The sequence below is a fragment of the Poromitra crassiceps genome (assembly GCF_964638095.1).
Source record: "Poromitra crassiceps genome assembly, chromosome: 12".
NCBI lineage: Eukaryota > Metazoa > Chordata > Actinopteri > Beryciformes > Melamphaidae > Poromitra > Poromitra crassiceps.
In genome coordinates, this window is record NC_139632.1 from 24869779 (window position 1) to 24889845 (window position 20067).

General features: G+C 43.4%; 2 protein-coding genes across 5 annotated transcripts; one reads left to right on the forward strand and one right to left on the reverse strand.

Annotated features, from left to right (window-relative positions):
* The first annotated feature begins 9412 nt into the window (after nucleotides 1–9412).
* Nucleotides 9413–12134, forward strand: dtymk (deoxythymidylate kinase (thymidylate kinase)). Its single transcript, XM_083647501.1, has 5 exons — nucleotides 9413–9621; nucleotides 9806–9914; nucleotides 10114–10204; nucleotides 10301–10498; nucleotides 11967–12134. The coding sequence occupies exons 1-5, from the start codon at nucleotides 9492–9494 to the stop codon at nucleotides 12075–12077; spliced, it is 639 nt and encodes a 212-aa protein (XP_083503627.1). The 5' UTR covers nucleotides 9413–9491; the 3' UTR covers nucleotides 12078–12134.
* Nucleotides 12135–12157: 23 nt separating this feature from the next.
* On the reverse strand, nucleotides 12158–19720 carry atg4b (autophagy related 4B, cysteine peptidase). Of its 4 annotated transcripts, none has more exons than XM_083647500.1 (13): nucleotides 19700–19720; nucleotides 17735–17836; nucleotides 17540–17611; nucleotides 17351–17449; nucleotides 17023–17124; nucleotides 16851–16923; nucleotides 16579–16658; nucleotides 15046–15242; nucleotides 14301–14379; nucleotides 14016–14161; nucleotides 13371–13427; nucleotides 13105–13198; nucleotides 12158–12984 (listed from the first exon to the last, which is right to left on the reverse strand). In XM_083647500.1, exons 1-13 carry the CDS (start codon nucleotides 19707–19709, stop codon nucleotides 12911–12913), a joined length of 1185 nt encoding a protein of 394 aa, XP_083503626.1. In that variant the 5' UTR covers nucleotides 19710–19720; the 3' UTR covers nucleotides 12158–12910. The 4 variants fall into 4 exon arrangements, with proteins under 4 accessions (XP_083503626.1, XP_083503624.1, XP_083503625.1 ...); XM_083647498.1 differs by having other exon boundaries at nucleotides 12158–13002; XM_083647499.1 differs by having other exon boundaries at nucleotides 17023–17127.
* Nucleotides 19721–20067: the final 347 nt, after the last annotated feature.

Here is a 20067-nt window from a genome sequence, read left to right on the forward strand (position 1 = left end):
CGTGTTAGCGCGCGCGCCGATTTCTGCCATTACACATTATCTATTTTTCCCGGCTCCGCTTTTGCACAACACTTGCCTTTCTGCTAGGTAGCGTTGCTTCAAAGTTTTCCACTTGCTGCGGAGGTTTTGCCACGGCTAATCGAACCTTACTTACCGAACTTATTTTCCGCTCCTTTTCCAAAGGAGAAAGGGTCACATGACGTGCAAATGCGGAAAATGTGTTTCCATTAACTGTTTCGATAAACTGCTATATCGACACGTCTGAAAAACCACCTCATGAGAGCGCAAAAACTTTTTGCGATATTTGGGAGGTTTTTCGAAATTCACGTGTTTCCATTACCCAATTTCTATTGCGATATTTAGATTTTGCGCATTTCTGAGGGCAATGGAAACACTGTTGGCAATGGCATCCCAAGTAGCATCATACTATTATGGGATGCAATGGGAACAGTTGTATTATGGGATGTGCGTTTCCCAGGCAACGACACACGTTGACACGTTTTGGAACAGCGCTGCATGGCACAATGCTCCTAAAAGCAAAATGCTTATTGTTTTGAATGATTTGGCATCTTCTATTATGGTCCGCCAGTATTGTTGTATTGTAATAATATGCCAAAGGTTTATTGAAATTTTGGGGAGAACCAGGGGGGGGGGGGGATATAGGCTATATATATATATATATATATATATATATATATATATATATATATATATATATATATATATATATATAAAAACAATAAGGATAGGCTAGTATATTTTGATCATAAATAACAATTGCTAAATCTCAACAGTGCAAACCGGCAGTTATGCCCACACCATCTCCAGATGCAGGTAGGTCAAACTACACCAAAATAGCCTACTATAGTCACCTATGTTAGACAGCATCTCTGAAATCGAAATTGGAAACGAAAATATTTGTTGTCAATAAATTATCCCATGTAAAAATCACCTCCTTTATAGAAACATGTATGTTGTTTGCAGCTCAGAGCACATGTGAGCAGGGGAAAAGATGGAACCATCACCAGCAGTCCCAAAATGTGCTAACGGAATCGGCGGGCCCCACAGCACACGCAAAGAGGAATATTGAAGACCCTCTGAGCGCATCCCTGTGTTTGCTGGATCGGCAAATGCTGGAGCAAAAAAAAAAAAAAGCAGACACAGGTTAACATGATGTGTCTCTTTCTCTCTCCAGTGATCCTGTGAGCAGGGGACACTAATGTGTATCAGATACAGGTTAACATGCTGTGTCTCTCTTTCTCTCTCCAGTGATCCTGTGACGGCTGTGAGCAGGAGACACTAAGGTGTATCAGATACAGATTAACATGATGTGTCTCTCTTTCTCTCTCCAGTGATCCTGTGAGCAGGAGACACTAAGGTGTATCAGATACAGATTAACATGATGTGTCTCTCTTTCTCTCAGTGATCCTGTGAGCAGGAGACACTTATGTGTATCAGACACAGGTTAACATGCTGTGTCTCTCTTTCTCTCTCCAGTGATCCTGTGAGCAGGAGACACTAAGGTGTATCAGGTACAGATTAACATGATGTGTCTCTCTTTCTCTCAGTGATCCTGTGAGCAGGAGACACTTATGTGTATCAGACACAGGTTAACATGCTGTGTCTCTCTTTCTCTCTCCAGTGATCCTGTGAGCAGGAGACACTAAGGTGTATCAGATACAGATTAACATGATGTGTCTCTCTTTCTCTCTCCAGTGATCCTGTGAGCAGGATCCAGTGATCCTGTGAGCAGGAGACACTAAGGTGTATCAGACACAGGTTAACATGCTGTGTCTCTCTTTCTCTCTCCAGTGATCCTGTGAGCAAAAGACACTGTTTTGCACGTGTTCTGGTCAGCCATGTGAAATGGGACCTAACACGAACGATCCAGCCGTGTTCAGAGTGACTCAACACTAACGATCCAGCCGTGTTCAGAGGGACTCAACACTAATGATCCAGCCGTGTTCAGAGTGACTTAACACTAACGATCCAGCCGTGTTCAGAGTGACTTAACACTAACGATCCAGCCGTATTCAGAGTCACGTAACACTAACGATCCAGCCGTGTTCACAGTGACCTAACACTAACGATCCAGGACGTTGTCAGAGTGACCTGACACTAACGATCCAGCCGTGTTCAGAGTGACCTGACACTAACGTTTCAGCCGTGTTCATAGTGACCTGACACTAAGCTTTCAACCGTGTTCAGAGTGCCCTATCACTAACGTTTCAAAAGTGTTCTGGTCAACCATGTGCAATGGGTCCTACACGAACGATCCAGCCGTGTTCAGAGGCACTCAACACAACCGATCCAGCCCGTGTTCAGAGTGACTCAACACTAATGATCCAGCCGTGTTCAGAGTGACTTAACACTAACGATCCAGCCGTGTTCAGAGTGACTTAACACTAACGATCCAGCCGTGTTCACAGTGACCTAACACTAACGATCCAGGACGTTGTCAGAGTGACCTGACACTAACGATCCAGCCGTGTTCAGAGTGACCTGACACTAACGTTTCAGCCGTGTTCATAGTGACCTGACACTAAGCTTTCAACCGTGTTCAGAGTGCCCTATCACTAACGTTTCAAAAGTGTTCTGGTCAACCATGTGCAATGGGTCCTACACGAACGATCCAGCCGTGTTCAGAGGCACTCAACACAACCGATCCAGCCCGTGTTCAGAGTGACTCAACACTAATGATCCAGCCGTGTTCAGAGTGACTTAACACTAACGATCCAGCCGTGTTCAGAGTGACTTAACACTAACGATCCAGCCGTATTCAGAGTCATGTAACACTAATGATCCAGCCGTGTTCACAGTGACCTAACACTAACGATCCAGGACGTTGTCAGAGTGACCTGACACTAACGATCCAGCCGTGTTCAGAGTGACCTGACACTAACGTTTCAGCCGTGTTCATAGTGACCTGACACTAAGCTTTCAACCGTGTTCAGAGTGCCCTATCACTAACGTTTCAAAAGTGTTCTGGTCAACCATGTGCAATGGGTCCTACACGAACGATCCAGCCGTGTTCAGAGGCACTCAACACAACCGATCCAGCCCGTGTTCAGAGTGACTCAACACTAATGATCCAGCCGTGTTCAGAGTGACTTAACACTAACGATCCAGCCGTGTTCAGAGTGACTTAACACTAACGATCCAGCCGTGTTCACAGTGACCTAACACTAACGATCCAGGACGTTGTCAGAGTGACCTGACACTAACGATCCAGCCGTGTTCAGAGTGACCTGACACTAACGTTTCAGCCGTGTTCATAGTGACCTGACACTAAGCTTTCAACCGTGTTCAGAGTGCCCTATCACTAACGTTTCAAAAGTGTTCTGGTCAACCATGTGCAATGGGTCCTACACGAACGATCCAGCCGTGTTCAGAGGCACTCAACACAACCGATCCAGCCCGTGTTCAGAGTGACTCAACACTAATGATCCAGCCGTGTTCAGAGTGACTTAACACAAACGATCCAGCCGTGTTCAGAGTGACTTAACACTAACGATCCAGGACGTTGTCAGAGTGACCTGACACTAATGATCCAGCCGTGTTCACAGTGACCTAACACTAACGATCCAGGACGTTGTCAGTGACCTGACACTAATGATCCAGCCGTGTTCAGAGTGACCTGACACTTAACGTTTCAGCCGTGTTCAGAGTGCCCTATCACTAACGTTTCGCAAGTGTTCTGGTCAACCATATGCCGCCCTCTTATCTCACCTCAGTACAGAGGAAAGAGCGTTTGTATTTGAGGTGGTGTGCTAATGTAACTCCCTCTTATCTCACCTCAGTACAGAGGAAAGAGCGTTTGTATTTGAGGTGGTGTACTAATGTAACTCCCTCTTATCTCACCTCAGTACAGAGGGAAGAGCGTTTGTATTTGAGGTGGTGTACTAATGTAACTCCCTCTTATCTCACCTCAGTACAGAGGGAAGAGCGTTTGTATTTGAGGTGGTGTCCTAATGTAACTCCCTCTTATCTCACCTCAGTACAGAGGAAAGAGAGTTTGTATTTGAGGTGGTGTACTAATGTAACTCCCTCTTATCTCACCTCAGTACAGAGGGAAGAGCGTTTGTATTTGAGGTGGTGTCCTAATGTAACTCCCTCTTATCTCACCTCAGTACAGGGGAAAGAGCGTTTGTATTTGAGGTGGTGTACTAATGTAACTCCCTCTTATCTCACCTCAGTACAGAGGAAAGAGCGTTTGTATTTGAGGTGGTGTACTAATGTAACTCCCTCTTATCTCACCTCAGTACAGAGGAAAGATCATTTGTATTTGAGGTGGTGTACTAATGTAACTCCCTCTTATCTCACCTCGGTACAGAGGGAAGGAAGAGCGTTTGTATTTGAGGTGGTGTACTAATGTAACTCCCTCTTATCTCACCTCAGTACAGAGGAAAGCGCGTTTGTATTTGAGGTGGTGTACTAATGTAAATCCCTCTTATCTCACCTCAGTACAGAGGAAAGAGCGTTTGTATTTGAGGTGGTGTACTAATGTAACGCCCTCTTATCTCACCTCAGTACAGAGGAAAGCGCGTTTGTATTTGAGGTGGTGTACTAATGTAAATCCCTCTTATCTCACCTCAGAACAGAGGAAAGAGTGTTTGTATTTGAGGTGGTGTACTAATGTAACTCCCTCTTATCTCACCTCAGTACAGAGGGAAGAGCGTTTGTATTTGAGGTGGTGTACTAATGTAACTCCCTCTTATCTCACCTCAGTACAGAGGGAAGAGCGTTTGTATTTGAGGTGGTGTACTAATGTAACTCCCTCTTATCTCACCTCAGTACAGAGGGAAGAGCGTTTGTATTTGAGGTGGTGTCCTAATTGACACAGGTTAACATTACATCTCTCTCTTTCTCTTCCACTGATCCTGTGAGCAGGAGACACTAAGGTGTATCAGACACAGGTTAACATTACGTCTCTCTCTTTCTCTTCCAGTGATCCTGTGAGCAGGAGACACTAAGGTGTATCAGAGACAGGTTAACATGATGTGTCTCTTTCTCTTCCAGTGATCCTGTGAGCAGGAGACACTTATGTGTATCAGACACAGGTTAACATTGCATCTCTCTCTTTCTCTCTCCAGTGATCCTGTGAGCAGGAGACACTAAGGTGTATCAGACACAGGTTAACATTACATCTCTCTTTCTCTTCCAGTGATCCTGTGAGCAGGAGACACTAAGGTGTATCAGACACAGGTTAACATTACATCTCTCTTTCTCTTCCAGTGATCCTGTGAGCAGGAGACACTAAGGTGTATCAGACACAGGTTAACATTACGTCTCTCTCTTTCTCTTCCAGTGATCCTGTGAGCAGGAGACACTAAGGTGTATCAGAGACAGGTTAACATGATTTGTCTCTCTTTCTCTTCCAGTGATCCTGTGAGCAGGAGACACTAAGGTGTATCAGACACAGGTTAACATTACATCTCTCGCTTTCTCTCTCCAGTGATCCTGTGAGCAGGAGACATTAAGGTGTATCAGACACAGGTTAACATTACATCTCGCTCTTTCTCTTCCAGTGATCCTGTGAGCAGGAGACACTAATGTGTATCAGAGACAGGTTAACATTACATCTCTCTCTTTCTCTTCCACTGATCCTGTGAGCAGGAGACACTAAGGTGTATCAGACACAGGTTAACATTACATCTCTCTCTTTCTCTTCCACTGATCCTGTGAGCAGGAGACACTAAGGTGTATCAGACACAGGTTAACATTACGTCTCTCTCTTTCTCTTCCAGTGATCCTGTGAGCAGGAGACACTAAGGTGTATCACAGACAGGTTAACATGATGGGTCTCTCTTTCTCTTCCAGTGATCCTGTGAGCAGGAGACACTTATGTGTATCAGACACAGGTTAACATTACATCTCTCTCTTTCTCTCTCCAGTGATCCTGTGAGCAGGAGACACTAAGGTGTATCAGACACAGGTTAACATTACATCTCTCTCTTTCTCTTCCAGTGATCCTGTGAGCAGGAGACACTAAGGTGTATTAGACACAGGTTAACATTACATCTCTCTTTCTCTTCCACTGATCCTGTGAGCAGGAGACACTAAGGTGTATCAGACACAGGTTAACATTACGTCTCTCTTTCTCTTCCAGTGATCCTGTGAGCAGGAGACACTAAGGTGTATCAGAGACAGGTTAACATGATTTGTCGCTCTTTCTCTTCCAGTGATCCTGTGAGCAGGAGACACTAAGGTGTATCAGACACAGGTTAACATTACATCTCTCGCTTTCTCTCTCCAGTGATCCTGTGAGCAGGAGACACTAAGGTGTATCAGACACAGGTTAACATTACATCTCTCTCTTTCTCTTCCAGTGATCCTGTGAGCAGGAGACACTAATGTGTATCAGACACAGGTTAACATTACATATCTCTCTTTCTCTTCCACTGATCCTGTGAGCAGGAGACACTAAGGTGTATCAGACACAGGTTAACATTACATCTCTCTTTCACTGATCCTGTGAGCAGGAGACACTAAGGCAGGGATACTCAACTTGCTTTGCCCGGGGGCCACTTTCGTGAAATGATAGAAGGCCAGGGGCCAGTTAATAAACAATCAATATCAAATTTTCTGTAGCGGATTGTAGGTTTTTGGTGTGTCAGTCGAAGTTTAGTCTGACAATGTTGCGCACCGGATAGTTAGGTTAAGTACATACATAAGTGCTTGGGTAGCGAGCAGATGGCGGTATTTGACAATTTAGCGGCTAAATCATAGATTATTGAAAGATATTCCATATTCCAGGCTGAAATGCTATAACAGAAGTGGAGTATTGGCCAGAATGACATGAACATTTGGACACTTATTCAGCGGGTATCTTGCATGTTGTGTTCAGGTGCACTGTAAAAAAAAAAAAAAAAATTGCAATTCCATCGCGGGCCACACAGGGGGCGCCCGCGGGCCGCATGTGGCCCGCGGGCCGCCAGTTGAGTATCACTGCACTAAGGTGTATCAGACACAGGTTAACATTACGTCTCTCTTCCAGTGATCCTGTGAGCAGGAGACACTAAGGTGTATCAGAGACAGGTTAACATGATGTGTCTCTCTTTCTCTTCCAGTGATCCTGTGAGCAGGAGACACTAATGTGTATCAGACACAGGTTAACATTACATCTCTCTCTTTCTCTCTCCAGTGATCCTGTGAGCAGGAGACACTAAGGTGTATCAGACACAGGTTATTTATTTATGTATTTATTTATTTAAAAAGCATCCCCATTAGCTGATGCCTGTGGCACCAGCTAATCTTCCTGGGGTCAAAATACAATAATGCAATACAATACAAGTCTTATACATATGTACAATCACATTTGTGTGATGTTTACAAGTTATAATACATGATATATATCAGATATGTGTAATATAACACATTTGCATTTTGGGTGGGTTACAAGTTACATTGTACATACATTTGTGAGAATACAAAAATGGAGTTGCTCGTGACCAGCTGGACTATTGATCACCTGTTAAGTAATGGGTTCTTAAATGGAATTTGAAAGAGGACTTATATTGTTTGATTGACGTATGTGATGGGGGCAGCTGTTCCAATGACTGATGGCACGATAGATGACTGTTTTTTTCAAGGCGTTTGATTTAGGGCGAGGTAACATGATTTTGATCGTCAACAGGTTAACATGCTGTCTCTCTCTTTCTCTCTCCAGTGATCCTGTGAGCAGTCCCAAAATGTGCTAACGGAATCGGCGGGCCCCACAGCACACGCAAAGAGGAATATTGAAGACCCTCTGAGCGCATCCCTGTGTTTGCTGGATCGGCAAATGCTGGAGCAAAAAAAAAAAAAAAGCACACAGGTTAACATGATGTGTCTCTCTTTCTCTCTATATTTTTTTTAAATATAGGCAGCATGGATAAAATAATGGACTTAGTAAAAAGAAAACATTTAACAAGTAAAAATATAGGGATGTCTGTCTATCAAATGCATTGATTTCACTTCACTGTTCCAATTCAGCTGGCCCTAGTTACACAGGTTTCAAGTTCAGTGGGAGCTGAACTTCAGTAAGAAGTTGTGTGTGAAGTTTTGAGGGCTCATGAAAATGTAAATGTGTTCCCATTATTTTATTCACAAGATGAGACAAGAATATCGAATATTAGGTAAAAAATATCCCAACACCTACACAGAACATTACAATAATAATGTGTTGTAGTCACTGATGGATTCACCTATACAAAGTCTGCTAGGATCCCCACTAGCTGCTAAACACAGTGATATTCAGAGTTTTCTATAGATACCTGGTTTCGTCTAGTGAAACAACTTAAAATTCAGAAAGAAATAATATTGAGGTGGCTGAGCTTTGACCCAGACTTTAAGCCAGCTGCAAGTGATAATAGATTTATTCAATGGGCAGAGAAAGGAATCACAGCACTGTTTGTTGGTTCAGTTTGATAAGCAGGAATTTCCAGACAATGTCATAAAAATACGATTTTGTTCAACAGGATTTTTACAGATATATTAGAGTAGTTTTCCTACATGATAAACACTGTAAAAAGAGTCACTATGAACTTTATCCTGCGGAGGGCAGTAATACGCCTAGAAGCGTGCACACTGCCGAAGATCTGATAGAAGAAGAAAGAGCTGAGTTTTACTTTGAGTGCGCGTTTGACTCCGCCCACGTTGAGCCACTCCCCGATCTGCGTACTGCAGTCAGGGGCTTCTCCTTCACTAAGGAGTATATATAGAGAATATCTGCAGCCAGATTCAGATAAAGATTTGGTGGCATAGGTAGCTAGGCCTACTATGAGAGTTACCAAAGGATAAAATAAAATACAATAGCCTTGAGATGAATGTGGTACAGCAAAGGATGAACAAATTACACGAACACTGTTTTTTCATGATAAAATTAGAACCATTGAATTTGCATGTGTGAGTAGCGGTTACTAACCTGACATTGCCAGATGGGGGCGGTATTGTTTGTTTTCACCATTGAGATATATTATGGTTTTCACCGTTTTCACAAACCAAACTCGCGCAAATCTCGCGAGGGAATCCAGCTTGCTTGCAATGTTAAGCGGTTTATTTTATTTTATTTTTCTTTAACCTTTACAACATATATGTCAATGGTTACAATAGTAGATTATAAACGATCATTTTCGATTTTAACAACAGGTGGCGGTGTTTTAGCGCTGACGTCAGACCCCTTCCATCTCTGCTTACGTCAAGATTTCATTATGAAAACTATTATTTCAATATTATTTTCATATTTATTTATTTATTTTGTATAACAAATTTATCATAACGTTAGGGCCATGGATAGGTGGACGTTTTCTGTACAAACAATTATTTATCTACGTTAAAAAGGGACATGGGCAACGTTGAAAAGGAAGTGTCAATACGTACTTCCTTATTGGCGTTTGCGTCAGTAAAAGGCGCGTAAATGGGCACAGTGGCCACTAGTTTGTTTACAGAGGCAGTATTCATTAGTTTCCACCTGTAAAACGGACAATACCAGCACACTCTTCTTCGCAGCCATGGCGTGTAAACGAGGAGCGCTCATTGTGCTGGAGGGAGTGGACAAGGCCGGGAAAACGACCCAGTGCAGCAAGCTAGTGCAGGCTTTGCAACAAAGTGGTCGACCAGCTGAGATGATGAGATTCCCCGGTGAGATGTCTTTTCTCTGCATGTCAGTAACCTAGCCTCAACCACTGCTATATGTATTATATGTCGATGGCCTCAACGCGTTCTTCAGGTTGACCTGAAGAATGAAGGCTGAGTCTCGCGTTGAGGCTAGTATCCAGACCAGCCAGATCTGTTCAATCTGTCATCGTTTGTGTTTCGGTGACAGACAGAACGACCACGATCGGACAGCTGATCAGCGCCTATCTCGAAAAGAAAAGCGACTTGGAGGACCATACCGTCCACTTATTGTTCTCTGCAAACCGCTGGGAACTTGTGTAAGGAACGGTTACTGTATATACGTATGTTGTGCTGCTACACTCAGGCCACCTTGGCAGTAAACACCATATTATTGGGAGGAAATGCATGTGATATACATGAATGTTGTGAATGATAGACTCTTAACTGCACATTGTTTCAGTCAGCTTTGGTAGCTTTGTGTTCATGATGAGATGAAATTTACTCTGTGATCTCCAGGCCTTTAATGAAGAAGAAGCTGGATCAAGGCACCACTCTGGTTATAGATAGGTATGCCTTCTCTGGAGCTGCTTTCACCAGTGCCAAGCCAGTGAGTCTTTTTGCAGCCTCTCACCCTGCATGCATCCAGTCTATCAGACTGTGTGTTTGTGAGGAGCCAAGCTTGACACTTCTGCTCCACACACAGGGCTTCTGTCTGGACTGGTGCATGAAGCCAGACGTGGGCCTGCCAAAGCCAGACCTGGTGATGTTCCTGCAGCTGAGTCCCTCTGAGGCAGCTCTCAGAGGTCAGTTTGGAGAGGAGAGATATGAGACCAGTGTTTTCCAAAGAGCCGTCCAACAGAAATTTGAACAACTGATGAAGGATCCCTCAGTCAATTGGCAGGTATGAGGCAGGGTGCTGTGCAGATTTGATATATGGATTGTTAACGAATATCACACCATAAAGCCTGTACTTTAGGACATTCCTATAAAATGTATAAAAGTGTACCCTGGTCCTCCCCACATCTCCAGCAAGTCTATCCCTAAAGCCCTTTTCCCACATGCGCTTTGTACCGCAAAATGACCGCAACGTGGTCTAATGCCTGCATGTGGGAAAGGCGCCGTGCCGGTATAAGCGCGACCCCGTCGTCGCGGCCATTCGGCCAGTTTTGAGCCAGTCAGAAGAGCGGTATGTCGCGATAGGCAGACAGGTGAGAAAGGGGTCCAGTCATTTTCCGCTATCAGTGCACACAGTAGACAGTCCAACACCAAATACACAGCTGATTGTTCGATATTCCCCTGGTGTTGCGTACCACCAAAGGACTATTGCCAGTCGCAAACGCGCTTCCAGTGGTTTTCGCCACCGGGTGATCTTGCGTGTTAGTGCGGGTCGGACCAGACTCAGCACGTAGTCGAACGTACACCGGGACATGCGAAAATGACGCTTCCATTCCACGTCAAAATTGAACAAAATTGTTCAGAGCATCTTCCCAAAATAAATTCCCTCCTGGTCTCTCTCGCTTCCAGACGGCTCTAGTCTCACGCAGCAGCGCAGAGGTACATAACACTGTCATGATCTGTCCCCGGTTTAGTCTATCTTCATATTCTGCACGATGTTGAGCGGAGAAGACTGCGAACATGAATCTGTTTCTGTTCGCACGTATATCCCTTTCCATTTTCGCCTTAATTTGTCTGCGTCGCTGTCTACGTTTGAGGAAAAAGCACGTCAGCAATATTATCAAAAGAGTGGACGCCAGCTCCATGTTTGTTGTTTTTTTCTGACTGGCCTCAGTGGCCTGCAGCACAGACCCCAGGCCACTCGCCCCCGCCCCCGCCCCCCCCCAACATACCGGCTATTTGACGATAAGATTCCCACATGCGAACGCTGAGGTGTGAAGGGAAATTCAGGGAAATGTCCGATATTGACTTACAGGTAATTTTCCGGTACGCATGTGGGAAAAGGGCTTGTGTTTCACGCTATGTAGTCTTGCCGGTGTTCATTATATTCTATTAATTATTTTAAATTGTATCAGTCCAGTTCTAGTTCACGTGACATATTTTTTGAGTTACGCAGGATCATTTTCCATTCCGTATCAGTGAAAGTCTGACTGACCTCCCAGGTCATTTTAAGAGTTGAGGCCTGTCCTCGCTGTGTTAGCAGCAGCATTGAATTTTTTGATGCCTCGTGTCCTACTTTAATTTTTTTTAATTGTTTTAAGGAGGTCAAACTCTTGACAGATTGGGGCGAGGCCCTAACGTTGTCAGTAATAAATGTCTCATTTGAAGATACTTCCAGAATGACGTATGGATAATAATTAAATCTTCAAAAACTCGGCACATTTTATGGTATTAACGTCTGTTGTCTCTTCTAGGTAATTGATGCTTCTCAAAGTGTTGAGGACGTGCACACAGACATCAAGACCCATACCTTAAATGCTATCAACACAGCTGAGGATCAGACACTTGGAGAGCTATGGAAGTGACCCTGCAGTCTGGGCTACACTATTTTAAGCCCAGGAAGTCCAGATCAGCACTAAATTCCTCTCCATTGGACCACACTATAGTCTTCTTTTTCATTTGACATTGCTTGGTTGACAGCTGGGGGGAGAGACTTTATTCTGACTCGGATATGCTTTCATATTTTCTTGGGATGAAGAAATATGCAATTGCCAAATGTCAAAGAGCTGTATTTTGTTTGAACTTTTTAATCCTTTTCCATTACATGTCTATTATTCTTTCACCTGTCTACATATTGTGTTGAGTAAATAAATAATCTTCAAATCAACTAGTGTACAGATTTTAGACATAAGGATACTTTGCATGAACAATAATACAACTTGGTCTGCAAATCTGACTAAATTTGGTTTCATTACAGGCTGTTACAGACTTCTGATATTAGTGACAAACCGCATAAGCCATGGGTGTCATGAACCATTGTGTGTCTAAACAAGAAACTGTTATGGCAATTCTGCTTATGGAGTCAGGGAAAGGCACCATATCACTTCAAAATAAAACATTTAAAGTGTTAAGACTCAAATGGATTCAGAAACACATTTATGTGAAGATGTGTGTACATGAATTATCCTGAGCTCCTGCTACTGCCTCCCACCAGGCAGTCTCCATGTTGGATACAGAGAGCATTCAGAGGCTGTTTAGAAGAATGCTGTGTGACACACATGACTACACCATTGGTGCTGGACTGGCTCGAGAGGTCACCAGTAATCTTCATCCCCTTTGGCTTCCCTTCTGATGCAGAGAAGAGACAGAGAATATTTTGCCTACTGTCGAGAACAGTAACTCATTGTTCATATGTTCCTCACAGGGACAGGATCTCAAACTCTTCATCCTCCGAATCAAAGAACCGCTCCAACCTGTCGGAGTCTGAGAAATCTGCATAGAAGAGGGGGTCAGGAGGGTGAGAAAAAAAAAGTGCAATTAAAATACATTTCTCGAGAATGTATAGATTTTATTTCCTCCTAAATAAAGTTAGTAAAAACGCAGCATATTTACCAGGTGTGAGGTTAAGGACGTCCACACTGACCATGTGAGAGGGTTGACTGTCTACTAGTTCAAACATAGGCAAGGCACCTCTGTTGCAGGACAGCTACAAAACAGAACACATCATTTCATGACGTAAATGCTCCTCAGGTAGGCTGCTGATCAAAACAGAACACATCATTTCATGACGTAAATGCTCCTCAGGTAGGCTGCTGATCCTATATTTGACAACTATTACATATAAGTCACAAGAGCAACAAGTGACCCTAGAGACTTACCCTCCGAATGCGCATACACCAGTCATCAAAATCATCCTCCGTTTTGCAGAAGAAACCCTGGCAAACACCAGAAAACAATATATTTTGAACATCTGCATGACTGTAAAGATATTTCAGCCTGCTCACATTTAACAATAGCCCCCCATTTACCCACAATTTTACTTGGCCAGTTCCCCCTGTCAAGCTGTCCCGCTCATTGCTCTGCTGATCTGGGGAGAGTTGTAGACGAACACATGCTTCCTCCAATACAAGTGAAGTCGCTTCTTTTCACCTGACAGGGAGTTTCACTGGCAGGAGTAGCACACTATTCCCCCAGTACCCCCCTCCCCCCTGAACAGGAGCCCCGACCACCCAGAGGAGGCGGTAGTGCAGCAACCAGGATATATACCCTTAATCCGGCTTCCCACCCACAGACACGGCTAATTGTGCCTGTATGGACGCCCGACCAAGCCAGAGGCAAAATGGAGGCTCGAACCTGCAACCCTTGTGTTGGTACTAGGCAGGGAATCTAATCTACCGCTGCACTACCCGGGTGCCCCTAGAAGGGCATAACTCTTGCCATCAAAAGTATGTTTGATGTCATTTGTGATAGTTTGAGATACAAAGCTCTGCCCTATACAATATAACCCTCCCAAGGATTCCTACCGCTGCAATGGATGGGTCCAGTTCACAGATGTGCATGCGGCAGGGTGGGTGCTGACTATGGTAGGTGTCGTCAGGGACCTGGCCGTCTTCACATGGCTCCACTGCAGGCTGTGTGGTGTGAGGGTCTAAATAGATCAGTTCCTCTCCTGAATGTTGAAAGAGAGACGAGCGTGTTGAGAACTGGCTTGTTCCCCTATTGTCACTTGACAAAATCAAGTGGCAGGCATGAGTTGCTTGCAGTGCAGACTTGAGTGTTAATGTCACTAACACAGAGACTGAACCTACCCACATAACCAATGAAGTAATGGGCACTGTTGGGCTTTCCCCCAATAACGCCCAGGGACTGAGGCAGCATGAAGCATTGCTGTGAACAGAGAAGAGGGTTTATCTGACCCCAGCTAGGACAGAGGGTTTATCTGACCCCAGCTAGGACAGAGGGTTTATCTGACCCCAGCTAGGAGAGAGGGTTTATCTGACCCCAGCTAGGACTGTTTGCCTGCATTTAACTCAAGTGGTGGTTGTCTCAACAGGGTTTCTTTGGCCTGTTATGAGTTTTTTTTTGCCATCCATGCAGATTTGTTTTTCTCCTGCTGAACTGTGGAGAGGAAGGAGTGTTTTACACAAGGGCAACAGGCAGGTGGACACATAATAGATCTATCAACAGAAAATAAACTAGAGAAATGCAATTTGTGATTTTGCAAATCAAGTTTCTTATGACACTGCCCATGTTTGGAGAGAGAGAGGGAAAAAAAACATGATGCAAAATAGTCACCTTTAGGTGACAGTCACCTTTTTCACACACACACACACACACACACACACACACACACACACACACACACACACACACACACACACACACACACACACACACACACACACACACACACACACACACATCCAAAATGAATGATTTTGAGTGGTTCTATGTCTGCCCTCATACAGTATCTGTCACCTTTTTCACTCTCCATGAGTATGCAGTGTAATATATAGTGTGTGCAGTGTAAATATATACCTTGAAGAACCTCACCTTCAGGGTTTCGATGTAGGCCTCATTTATATCACTCAGGCCCAGCCTGAGAGGGATGAGGAGGACCAGGGGTTTCCAGATGGCTATCTCCTCCTCAACCATAGCGCAGGCTCCCTCCAGGCAGCCGTTCAGCTCCCCCGCTCCCTCCGGCGCTGCACAGGCTCCTCCAAAGTCCAGCCAAGGCATACAAAGTCGTTCTGCAGTGCAAACCATGTCCATTTCAGCTAAAAACATCACTTTTACTGTTCAATAATTCACCCAGACTATGGCTGCTGTCCCCTCTGTTTACTATGAAGAAGTTCTGATAACAATTTCATTCAATTTTTGAGCTTGTGGTTACAATGCTTTTCTATTTCCATGTTGTTCACATCTTTTTGTCTGCCAAGAGGTGCGTTTTGTCTCAGATTGTTGACTGGATTTTCTGTTTGAACTGGCCAAAAAAAAGAGCCTTGCTCTGAGAAACAATGTTATAGCTTATACCTGGAAATGGTTTTGCAACATGGCAATAGATTTTTGTAAAGTTACAACCCATTCCCACACCCTCTGTAATAAAAGGAAAGGAACTTGAATTGGACAACTAAATAATTTATTTGAGAGGCATGTGAGAGCCAGTGCCATTTTCAACTGATCCGGTCACCTCCTTAAATGGCAGTTTGAGCTGATGTCCACTGGGTGCCACAACACAAGACTCAAAGTGAGGACTCATTTATCCCTCTCTGCAATTTGATTGGTTAATTTGCACTAGCAATTATGTAGCATCTTATGCATGTATAAAAAAACAATGTATTGCACTCTATTGGGCTATTGACTCCTTGTATAGTCTATTAACTGATGTTGGTCCGTATGGTATATAGTAGTAACTTATGTTATTTTTGTGTGTGTTGTTTTCTTATTTTATTGTATTATTTAAGTAACTGTAACCTGCTTGCAAAACAAATTTCCCTTGTGGGTCAATAAAGTCTGAAGTAAATTGAATTGCATCATCCCCAACAAAGAATCTCTTCTTAAAATAAATCTGTCTGCTTTAATATTGCCTTTTAAAAGTTGCCTGATGAAGACCTGTTGGTCGAAACGTTGTTTTTAAGTCATTAAAATATTCTGGGAGCTGCAAATCAGTGTGCAGATTTTCTTCTTCTTTTTCACTTATGGACTCTATGAATATCCAGCACCTGGCCTGACAGAGGATTGGATGTGCGCACAACTACTCTGTCTCTCTGCTTTAAATATTGCCATGTGGAAAAAGTAGCAAAACATTATCTTCTTTGGAGTGAACTAATTTGTATGACTTCTTTTTCCTTTTTTTAATACCCCAACTCAAATTCCTGGATGATTTCCCCCCTGCCTGTAATTGGAACTTTGTCCTGTAATGGAGCAAGATTTTGTTGAAATTATGCTAGTTATAACTGTAAACATTATGTTGACACTACCAATCTCTACACAGACCACAGCTTAACCTAGAGTACAAGTAGAGGAGTGACTGTTTATGCTAATTAATGATAACAGGAGCACAAAAAAAGTAACAACTTCACTCACTGATCTCCTCGATGACCACAGTGTTGTCCATTGCCACATGTACAACTAATCGGCTCCACGAGTCAAACATTGCCAGTTTCCTGAGAGAAAGACAGCACACGAAGGATTTCTTTTTCCAAGTTTGAAGGACAGATGCTTTTATTTAACTTCCTTTCACTATAGTTTCTAATCTCTTAAAACAGTGGGATGTTGGTTTATGGAGAGAGTAAAAAAAAAGACAAGATATGCAACTCTCATGTGACTCACTGCATCTCAGTGTGTGTAGCACTTACTTTAAAACCTGGGCCACTGTGTTTGGTCCATACCATTGGCCTATGGACTTTCCCTCTCCAACTCCCATCTGGGCTGCAGTATTTGGGAAACAACAATTTTATGGAAATTAATTCGGGATTATCTAAGCAGGCCCTTTGTCATAAATGGGTAGGTTTGACAGTCAGTGCTTACCGATCTGATGAATGGAATAGTAGCTGTCTTTCTTGTCAATGAAGGCATTGAGAATACTGATGTATTCTTCTCTTTGTTTCTGGCCTTTTACCCATCTCCAGTCTGCTGAACAATTAGCCAGTTATCATGGCTTCTTAAAACAAGCTCTTCATGCTATGGTATAGTCTAGTCTCCAGAATAGCAGTCTGTCAGAAAGTTCTGAAAGTCACTCGATTAAAAGGTTATGTCTAAAGTAAGAGACGATCTAGACTTGTTTCTGTCAAGATCTCAAACAATGGAGACTGACTGTATCAAAGAAAGATTTGTTTGTATTTTCAAAGGCTCATACCTCTGCCTAAGTGTCTACAGACCAAGGCCTCGCCAAGGATCATCTGGCCACACCGTAACATGCATCCCCATCCTGTATCCGATGTTGGTCCTGTCCCCCCTGTAACACAACTGTCAAGCATGAGATACACTTGGAAGGTACATGAACAAATCCAGATTACTCAAAAAGAAATTGGCTGTCTTCACTTACCAATTGGCTGGAAGTTTTTTCTGTATGTGAACCACAGTCGTGAAGTGACGTCTGATAAAATATCATCTTTCTCTAAATGAAGAGCAGAATTCAGCATATGACAATACATCCACAAAATTGTTTGGCTCCTGTGCTCACTCTCACTCAAACTCACACACCACTATGACAACTAGCCTACATCTTCTACAGTCCTACCTGTGAGCGCATTGAATTCTTTCCCCAAGATCCACACAGGGTCCGAGGTCTCAGGAAAATCTTCAAACTCTCCAAAACGAAGTGTGTCGTATGTCAATGTAGCTGAAAAACAAGAAGACACGAGTCAGCTGTGAATCTGTGGGAAGCACCCGACACAGGGGGAGTGTCCTCATTGTTATAGCTTGTTTTCAAGGGACGTCACGTCAAGATGGCGACCGGGGCAAGACCATTGGCTTGTTTGCAAACCACGTGATCATGCCGGTGGGCAACCAGCAGCAGGCTCCATAGGAAGCAATAGGAAAGCACTCACAACATCAGTTGCTGGAAAAACAGTTTCTCTTCATTGCATATGAGTCATATCCTATATGTTTTGCAATCTTCTGGCGATACCTGCAGCGTGGCGCGGCATCCAGCCTCTTGCATACTCGCTTTCCTCCATTCCTCATAGTAGCTCTGGGAGAGCTGCCTCTCTGACGTCACGCAGACGTCATCCGAATCACGTGGTCGAAAACAAGCTATTTTGCGTAGCACTGGCCACTTTCTGCAGCTGATGACTGTGAGGCTGAAGTCTCCACAAGCTGCCCTGACAGACTTGAGACCTGCATAGTGAGGGGCCTCTCTTCAAATGTAGGAGACTGGATTCAAGCCTTGGCACCAGAGAGCATTCATGCAGCGCGATTGAGCAAGACAAGACACTGAAATCCCTATCAGCTCCAGGAGTGCTGTTCTGTAGCTGGTCTCTAGACCTTTGACCTACTATGCAAGGGAGCATAGACCTTTATTATAGGGATCAATAAATAAATTATGATGATGACAGAATTAAAAGTCTCCCTTGTGCAATTGTTAAATATTAAAAAACATGTGTATATTTAAATATATATATACTTAATAATCAGAAGGTTTTTTCCCCCAATATTCATACTACCCACAAAAAGTACTCCCAAGTTTACTTCCCTTGTCATTAGGTATTTGGCACTGAATTGTCCCTAAAGCACTAATGCAGCATTCAAAGGCAACCTCAAAAAGTGTTTTTGTTTTTATTGTAATTGGAAAAGGCAATCACAATTATCCAAGTGTAGACTTTGACATTGCAATTAGGATGATTACTTGGCTCATACCCAGGTCTACATTTTGGCACAGGGGTTTATGGACACCAGGTAGTAGACTTCCTGCTTTTGATATGCTCACTGATGCCTGTTATGTTATGTTATGTTGCGAAATGTCTTTACAATTTTAATATTGAGCTTTCTACAATGTAGAAGTGACATTCACAAAAAAGGAATAACAAGAGAACGCAAGAGATGGTTGACTAGCTACCAGTCTTATTACCAATAATAGTTAGCTTGGACACTTCACTAGACATAAATAAACATCAGTTGTGTGATTCACAGAATTGTTTGGATCTTATGTTTAGTTACCTGAAGAGAAAAGTTGCCCAGTTTCTATGAGTATTGTATGGGTGTTGTAGGTTAACCTAAATCAGTATAGTAGTAGCAACATTGGGTTGGTAACGTTACATCAGTCTCTCAAGTCGAGACCTTCGATAGCATTGAATAGCCTAATGAATGATATGGTGACAGTGCATCGATAGGGATGTCTCATCTTGGGCGTAACGTTGGGATAAACAGTCAAACAAAGGACAGTTACTGTTACTGTGATAGCGAAATAGCATCCCGTGAAACAATCATGGATGACATTGGGCTATGAAGTTGTACAATCAGCTGTCAATACGAGGAATCCACAAGATACCACAGCTAACGTTAGCTAGGAGTTAGTCATCACGTCAGCAGGCTAACGTTAACGAGGCTAAAGAAAACAATAGGGGGTCTGTGTCTCTTGGATTGACAAGACACAATCGGAGATATGTTGCCAAGTATGAAATACATATCCCGCGAATATTCTGTGGACAGGTTAGCTAACTAAAGGGGCGAAAACTCCAGTTATTTACTCCAACATCTTGCCTACCTGCATCCATCCCGACGGTCTTCACCCTATCTTGTTTGTTGTGTCTTGCACTGCAAACCAGCTGACCAATGGGAGGGGAATGTCTGCTGCGGAATTCTGAAAGAGGCGGGTCTTTCTAACTGTATCCAATAGGATCTTCTGTTTTGGGCGGAGGGATCGTTTTAGCTCCAAGAATGACGAGTTTACAGATCTGGAATCACAGTGTGACAATCCTCGCATTGAGCCGTGCTGCGAACATGCCATATAGATCTGTGCGCTATTACCACGACTGCCCTATCTGTAAACGTGTCATATGTCTCGTGACTGGGTGTTTACATCATGGTTTACATACCCCTGGAACCATCACTCTGGGTATACCTAAAAAAAAA

Bases quoted from the DNA above. Each gene is read 5' to 3' on its own strand.
- dtymk (XM_083647501.1), top strand. From the start codon at position 9,492: ATGGCGTGTAAACGAGGAGCGCTCATTGTGCTGGAGGGAGTGGACAAG. The intron at 9,915-10,113 runs GTAAGGAACGGT...TGTGATCTCCAG, and splicing joins GCAAACCGCTGGGAACTTGT to GCCTTTAATGAAGAAGAAGC. The intron at 10,499-11,966 runs GTATGAGGCAGG...TGTCTCTTCTAG, and splicing joins ATCCCTCAGTCAATTGGCAG to GTAATTGATGCTTCTCAAAG.
- atg4b (XM_083647497.1), bottom strand. The intron at 16,924-17,022 runs GTAAGCACTGAC...CAAATACTGCAG, and splicing joins CTATTCCATTCATCAGATCG to CCCAGATGGGAGTTGGAGAG. The intron at 13,428-14,015 runs GTAGGAATCCTT...GGTGTTTGCCAG, and splicing joins TGGACCCATCCATTGCAGCG to GGTTTCTTCTGCAAAACGGA.